At 42.7% G+C, this 8361-nt stretch overlaps 1 protein-coding gene across 1 annotated transcript; it reads left to right on the forward strand.

The window, feature by feature from the left end:
- Window positions 1–5454: 5454 nt before the first annotated feature.
- LOC145818412 (uncharacterized) lies at window positions 5455–7299 on the forward strand. Its single transcript, XM_082912910.1, has 2 exons — window positions 5455–5794; window positions 7184–7299. Exons 1-2 carry the CDS (start codon window positions 5455–5457, stop codon window positions 7297–7299), a joined length of 456 nt encoding a protein of 151 aa, XP_082769036.1.
- The last annotated feature ends 1062 nt before the right edge of the window (window positions 7300–8361 follow it).

Consider the following 8361-nt stretch of genomic DNA (forward strand, 5'->3'; position numbering starts at 1 on the left):
TCATATGCATGATCCTAGTTCATGTTAAGATGGCTAATGCAACACACGCAAGATGCAGCTACAATAGGCTCGGCTAATCTATGGATGGCATATGATGATGTTACAACTAACACATATTCAACTTGGAATTGAAATACAATGCAGTTAGTATGATGCGCCGAGCCCGGTGCATGCAAGACAAATGTGTGGATGCCGGGATGCATAGCATAAGGTATGCTAAATTAAATGTGACCTAATACTAACCATCGTAAGCGGTTAAATAAAAGGGAGAAAGAAATGGGGTTGGAAGACATACACACACTCACGCACACTTATTACAAATTCGCCCTCGCTCGGAGGGACCAAAAGAATATACAAATTAATTAACCTACAAGCTAATTAATTATTACAGACCACTTAATTAATTAACGAATTAACTAAGCTAAGGAAAGCAGTAAAAGGCCTCGGGAAGAGGGTCTGATACATGCGTGCTCGGGTTTGCTCAGAAATCCGTCGCCATGCACAAGCTACCTCTGTTTTCCCTGTTTTGCTCCTCTGAAAATTGCACAAGTCCCAAGGTACACTCCATGGACACTATGGAACACCACCGACCAGGGGGGATCACCACCGGCCAAAGGGAGTTTGTCATAGACCAATTATGGAGCTCTCGGCCACAAATATTTGGTCGGTCGGCAGTGTAGATGGTCGGCCGGCAAAATATTCCTACAGAAACCTGTTTTGACAGCAGCAGAGGACAGACAAGGCATGGCAATGCATTTTCAAAGCAATGTTTGCACCACCACCCTCTCTATCATGTTTAAGACTCAAGGGAGCATGGTACTCGAACTCAGACCATCAATCACGCATTACAATGCATGATGGCCCAAAGCAACCAAAGTGTGCAATTTCAATATGGAATGAAATGCACAAAACAAAAATGGGCCCCAACCTTTATCATAATCAATTCAAGAGGCATGGGATGCATGCAATGCTATGCAACCTAAGTATGCAAGCTAAGCATGCAAATGTGCAATGTGTCAAACATGGAACAAGGCCAAATATGCAACAACATACAAGGCAAGCATGCAACAAAATGCTAGGATGGTCTTGAACCAAAGTGGACAGCCCTCAAATAGGCCCAAAACAGTGGCCAAAATGATGCAACAAAAGCATGAAAACACACACACAAGCATGCATTCACAAGGGCCTAAACATGGAGCATAAGCCATCAACTCTTCAACGCATGAAAGGCATGGAAAATGAAAGTATGCAAACATGGAACATGGACTGAAATATGGTCTCCAATGATGCCAAATCATGAGAACAAGCCAAGTAAAGCATGCTAGTGACCCACACACCCAAAGCTAACAAGCTAGAATGCAAAGAGACCATACGAAACATGTTGAGCATGACCAAAGAAACTGAAAAAAGAGCTAAAGCATACTAAAACACGCATAAAAGCTTCACAAAGCTTGGCCAAAATCATGCTAGAACAAGGGTCAAAGCCTAAAGCATGTTAAGGCAAATTCATGGCATTACAAGACAAGTATGCAAGGCATGCATGGTGTGTCTAAACCAAGTAAAAGCAGTGCTATATCATGGAAAAATAAGCACAAATAACACTTAAGACATGGCCAACATGAATTTAAAAATGGTGCTCACACATGAGGCTAAAATGGCACTTTTTGAAGACAACAAGGAGAAGGGATGCCCCTCTCCTTCTTAGGACCTTAAACCACCATCCTCACCACTGAAATCCCTCAAGATTTCTGTGGTGAGGAGGCCCAAACAAGGTGGTCCCAGAGCTCACCAAAAATAGCACAAAATAGGGCCAAACAAGGCCTAAGAGGGGGTAAAAAACCCCAAACACAAAAGTGACCTTAAACAACTATTTAAAGCACTCAAAAACAGGACTTTTTTCAGTTATACACGAAGCTCAAAACAGAATGCAAGACAGGCTAAAAGTGTGTGCAAAAACGGGGGATTTAAGGCTTAGAAACTCACCCTTGAAGACCTTCTTCAAAACCAGCACTCCAGTAGATTTTTCTGAGTCAAAACCAAGTTTTGAGCCCCCACAAGACCCTCCAAGAACCTTAGATGAATGGTGGAGGAGTGTGCTTAGGAGTTGGGGTGCAAAGGGGTCAAGAACCAAGCACTTTGGAGGCTTGGATGTAGATATATCAAGAGAGATATATGTTTTTGTCTTGGACAAATTTCTTGGAACCCTTGCAATGGAAGAGGAGCTTTTCTTTTATAGAGGAAGAAGGGTCCAAGCTTCTAAGAGCAAAAGGGCCAAGCTTCATGGAGAAGCTAGGCAAAGGGGTCAAGCTTCTCTTAGAAGCTTGGAGCAAAAGGGCCAAGCTTCTTGGAGAAGCTAGGCAAAGGGGTTAAGCTTCTTGGAGAAGCTAGAAAAGGGTTCAAGCTTCTCTTAGAAGCTTGGAGCAAAGGGTTCAAGCTTCTTGGAGAAGCTAGACAAAAGGGTTCAAGCTTCTTGGAGAAGCTAAAAAAGGGTTCAAGCTTCTCTTAGAAGCTTGGAGCAAAGGGTTCAAGCTTCTTGGAGAAGCTAGACAAAAGGTTTCAAGCTTCTTGGAGAAGCTAGGACAAAGATTCAAAAGGTTTAAGCTTCCTCAAGAAGCTAAAACCAAGGGTTCAAAACCGTGGGTTCAAAAGGTTCAAGCTTCCGCAAGAAGCTAAAACCAAGGGTTCAAAAGGTTCAAACCCCCTCAAGAAAAGGTCTCGGCCAGAAAAATGACCGATTGACCAAAATCAGTGGCCGGCCAACCAAACACAATGCCGATCGACCATCAATAGTGCCGACCGGCCATCACCAATGGCCGGTGGCAAGGAAACAAGGCCGGTGCCCTCAAGCCATGGCCGGTGAGGTGTGGGGATGGCTTACAAGCTATTTCCCACCCTCAGAAGCAAAACAACAAGTGTTTGATGCAAAACCAAACACAAAACAAACAAGTCGAGAGGTCTCGAGGTAAGGCACGTAGACGAAACCTCCGAGAACTCAAGATGAACACCAACAAGGGTAATCATCGAGTGTTCAAACGATGACGTCCAAGTCTTAAGGACGGTCAATAATGGGGTGTCTACAGGAGGTACTGTTGCTAAGAAGCTGAGTCATAACCCCTATGCTTTTGAGCTAGGATACAAACCTACCGTTGCAGATTGGCAGAGGAAAGGACAAGAGCTGAGAGAAAGGCTGAAGGCAAAGAAGACTGGGAAGCAGTATAAGTTAGTCCATAAACCAATATGGGGAACCTTGAACGGACGCTTTGTCCGCCAAGGGAAAGATTTCCCCTTCTGTGGATTCCTAGAGCCTTGGTATGATTGGGAGACGAAGACTAGGTATCCAGGGTTCGAGATCTTTTTTCGACACCAATTACCGGAAGGAGAGAATGAACAAGCAGACCTAAGTACTGTTACAGATCAAGGAAGGACTGCAAACCTGGACATTAAAGAGAAGGCGTTGTTGGGAAAGGCGTTGACTAACTTACTGATGAGTTCTATTGCTGGAGCTGAGACCACCAACTTAGGGGATAGTTTTACTATCTCAATGATCATGGATAACCCAGTAGCGGATTTCTCTAATCTTACATGGATACGTCTGAAGCTCCATGCCTAGTCTAGAAGTTTGAGCAAGGCATCATCAATAGTTCTGAATCGGATAATGGGTTTGAATTTGATTCCACTGAGTCTGTGGAGTCAAATTCAGATTCGAGTTCTTCTGAGTCTGGTGCTTCTAGAAGTGGTAACCTGGATACCAAAGTCCTGTCCAGGTCATCTTTTAGCTTTTCTTTTGAGTCCACTATAACCAAAGATCCAGACTTTTTGAATGGGAATGTTGTTGCCTACTTCTCTGTGTCTTTGGTTTGTTGTACTGATCTTAATTTTCAAAATTTTGACATAAATGAAGAGGAAGAAATTCCTCGGGTTTTGAAAAATTTGGTTGATCATGAGGAGGAGAGACGTGTTAAGCCCTGTACAGATAAAATCGTATCAATTAACTTGGGTACTGAGGAAGATCCTCACTTGGTCCAGATCAAGTCCACGCTGTCTTCGGAGGAACATGAGCGTTTAATCGATTTATTAAAAAATTTTAAAGATGTTTTCGCGTGGTCCTATGAGGACATGCCTGGAATTGATCTTGAGATTGTACAGCACCGAATCCCTCTTGACCTCGGGTTTTCTGGGTATAACCAGATTCTGATGGCACCCGAGGATAGGGAGAAGACTGCTTTCACTACTCCATGGGGTACCTATTGCTACCGAGTCATGCCGTTTGGGTTGAAGAATGCTGGGGCCACTTATTAAAGGGCTGTAACTACCATTCTGTATGAACTGATCCACAAGGAGGTTGAGGTGTACATGGATGATATGATTGTCAAGTCCAAAGATCGAGAGGGCCACTACACCGCATTGGAAAAATTCTTTCAGCGGATCAGAGAGCATAGATCGAGGTTGAACCCGCAAAAATGCATTTCCAGTGTAACAACAAGAAAAATGTTAGGATTCTTAATCACACAGAGAGGAATTGAGGTAGATCCTTTCAAAATCAAGGCCATCTTAGAAATGCCACCACCAAGGACTAAAAAGGAGGTGCATGGCTTTCTGGGTAAAGTGTAATTCATAAGGTGGTTTATTTCAAAACCAACCTTGACTTGTGAACCACTATTTGGTCTCCTGAAGAAAGGAAAGAAGTTCCAATAGGACGATCGCTGTCAATTTACTTTTGAATAGGTCAAACAGTACCTATAGAATCTGCCTGTGTTATCACCGCCATAATTGGGAAAACTGCTGATCTTGTACCTGCCAGTGACAAACTCAACCATGGGGTGTATGTTAGCTCAGAAGTCGAAGGCCAAGGTGGAGAAAACCGTTTACTACTTGAGCAAGAAAATGCTGGATTACGAGACTCGTTATACTCCTCTTGAGAAATCTTGTCTAGCCTTCGTATGGGCTACTTGGAAGTTGAGGCACTACTTGTTAGCTCACTCCGTAATCTTGGTTTTGAGATTAGATCCCACCAAATATCTCTTTGAGAAACTAGCGCTTACAAGTAGGCTTGCCCATTGGTTGTTTCTTCTCTCCGAATTTGATCTTAAAGGGAGAGCTATAGCGGAATTCTCAGTAGATCACCCAGTAGAGGGAGATGAAGTGGTGGAGTACCTTTTCCTAGATGAAAATATTTTACAAATAGAGGAGAAAGCGTGGACGATGTACTTTGACGGAGGAGCTATTCAGTACGGTTATGGGATCGGTGTGTTGTTGATAGCACCTGATGACTCTCATATACCCTTAGCCTTCAAACTCCGATTCAAAGCATCCAACAACAAAGCAGAATATGAGGCGTGTATTGCTGGTTTAGAAGCTACTCTCGAACTAGGGGCAAAAACATTGGATGTCATCGGGAATTCGAACTTTGTTATGTCTCAAGCCAATGGAGATTGGCGGTTAAAAGAAAAGAAAATGAAGGTTTACCATCAGGTCTTGGATATGCTAATTCCGAGGTTTGAAAAGTTAACATTTACCCTTCTGTTTAGACAGAACAAACAATTCACTGATGCACTAGCAACTCTATCTTCTATGGTAGACATTCCATTGGGAGTCAGGATACGTCCGATCATTATTAAACAGAAGTACACGCCGGCCTATGAAACCATCGCCACGATAGATGAGGCTTTAGACAAGAACCCCTGGTACTATGATATTTGGAATTTCCTAGAAAAAGAAGCATATCCACTAGGAGCAAATGCCAAGGACAAAAGGGGAATACGACATCTGGCCATTCAATTCATCATCTGCGAAGGCAAGTTGTACAAAAAAGGCCATCTGGGAATGCACAAGTTATGTGTTGAGGAAGAGGAATCAAAGGGCCTTATAGAGGCCATCCATGGAGGAGAGTGTGGAGCCCATATGAACAGGGTGATGCTCGCCCGAAAGATTCTTAGACAAGGCTACTACTGGTCAGCCATGGAAGAGGATTGTATTGGTTTTGTTCGGCGCCGTCACAAATGCCAAATTCATGCTAATCGTATGAACATTTTGCCATCGAAGCTCTACAACATGACTTCACCATAGCCATTCTCTGTTTGGGAAATAGATGTTATCGGTGCAGTTACGCCAAAAGGGTCAAACGGGCATGAATTCATTATGGTAGCAATCGATTACTTCACAAAATGGGTAAAGGCCCAGTCTTACTCAATGCTGAAAGTATCGCATGTGGCTAAGTTCATCAAAAACAACATCATCTGTAGGTATGGAGTGCCCAATGAGATTATCTCCGATAATGGGATACACTTCAAGAAAGAGGTGATACACTTTCTTGAGAAATATAACGTGGCTTTCCATAAGTCGTCGACCTACATGCCACAGACCAATGGAGCTGTTGAAGTCGTGAACAAAAATATTAAGAGAATTCTGCAGAAGATGGTGGAAACCTACAGAGACTGGCCAGATAAATTGCCATTTGCGCTCTGGGGTAGCAGAACCTTAATTTGAACATCTACAGGGGCAACCCCTTATTCTCTTGTCTATAGAATGGAGGTTGTTTTGGTGATCGAAATTAAAGTGCCCTCGCTACGAGTTATGGTCGAGTGTCAAATAGCAGAGGTAGATTGGCAGCAAAGTAGGTTTGAGGAGTTGATGTTGTTTGATGAGAGAAAACTAAGGGCATTGTATAGAATTACTAGGGCTTTTAACAAGAAAGTGAAGTCCAGAAATCTTCAAGAAGGGGACATGGTGCTAAGAGACAACCGAGCCCCCATTCATGATCCTAGGGGCAAGTTTAGACCTAATTAGACTGGTCCTTACATCATCAAGTTAATCTAGTCAGTAGGGATGGTTATTCTTATGGACTTGGATGGCTTGGAGTTCTCGCAACCAATCAACATAGACAAGTTGAAGAAATACTATCCCTGAGAGGCTCGCTAGGCCGAAAACCCGAAAGAGCGACCTAGGCAAAAGTTAGAGCATGAAAAAATTAAAAATAAAGAAAAACTGAGCTCGCAAGGTTAAAAACCCAAAAGGGTGACTTTGGCAAAAGTTAGAGTGCAAAAGGAGAAAGTTAATACTTGAGTGAATCTGAGCCGAACTACATAAGGCCTGATTCCCATTTTTGGGATACGTAGGAAAATTCATCCTGAAGTTCGGCTGTAACTATCTCTAATTCAACTGTCCTATCTGTTTTCTTGATCAGGTTATCTTCGTTCATCATTTGTTAGTTTGGTTGCACTCTTTATTTCGAGAAGAAAAGCTGATTATAGTGCAGAGCAACGGCGATATGCAATCAAGGGCAGTTATGATTTCTTTTGATTCGGGATTGTACATCTTGAGGATCAATTCTGTGCGTATCAGGTGGAGATCATTTCTAAAAATTGTTTTGAAAAGTTTTAATAAAAGTTGATTTTGTTCAAAATTTTACCCTTTTACAACTTCGGCCATTTTTTGGGACCGAAAGGAAAATTTTCAGTACTTGCAACTTTAATTCTATTGATTTCAACACAAGTACATTCTCCAAACTCTTTGATTTAGATCAAAGTTGCTTTTTACATCTTAAAACTTGAAAAGAAAGATCAAAGTAGTAAAGCTAGGGGCACAGCTAAGTCAGGTGGCTCTATGCCAGAGATGGCCCAACCTCTGCCTCCTCTTTAAGCCAAGCCAAACACTCAAACAGGGTGTAACTGAAACTAATGGCAAGGGCCAGAACCTCTTTCATTCTCCAGGCAGCAAAATACCGGGGTAGGTGTGAGACGTGAACCGGAAATGAAACTGTGTATTCCACTCCCTCATCTGAATGTATCTAATTATTCCCGAATTGGCATCGGAACCGGAGAGAAAAATAGAATACGCAATGTGTAAGGCTAATCAATTATACACCCGACTGTCGGGACATGCTGTAGCTCATCTCAGCCAAATTAAGCAAGGGACAACGCCAAGTTATGTCAGTTGCAGACCGGCTGCATATCCAATACAACCATAAACCCTCTGAGGGGAAATCCACTAGTCATTGACGAAAGAAGTAAGCTCGGGCCGAATACTTGGGGTAAGGAGCAGTTACTTGCAATTTATCCATAAGCCATACCTAGGAAGGGATGAAAAATAAGAAAGATTAAAGAATAGAGAGGTGTACGATGAGAGAAAAGTAAAGAAAGAGGTTTTAAGAGAAAAATAGAGAATGAGTGTTGAGTAATGCAAGATTCATAAATTAGAAGGGTGAAAAATAATACCTGGAGAAGTAGCAGACTCCCTGCCAGCGGGTTGGTCTCTCATCGGTGGAAAGCATCTAAACCCATCAAGGTTTCGGCCAGTGCCAAACCCATGCAACTCTTACCCCCTTTCAGACGTTGAGCTACTTCGACCAACCGGATGCTAACT

This window comes from Camellia sinensis, chromosome 2 (assembly GCF_055761805.1).
Source record: "Camellia sinensis isolate YWXY chromosome 2, ASM5576180v1, whole genome shotgun sequence".
In the NCBI taxonomy this organism is placed as follows: Eukaryota; Viridiplantae; Streptophyta; class Magnoliopsida; order Ericales; family Theaceae; genus Camellia; species Camellia sinensis.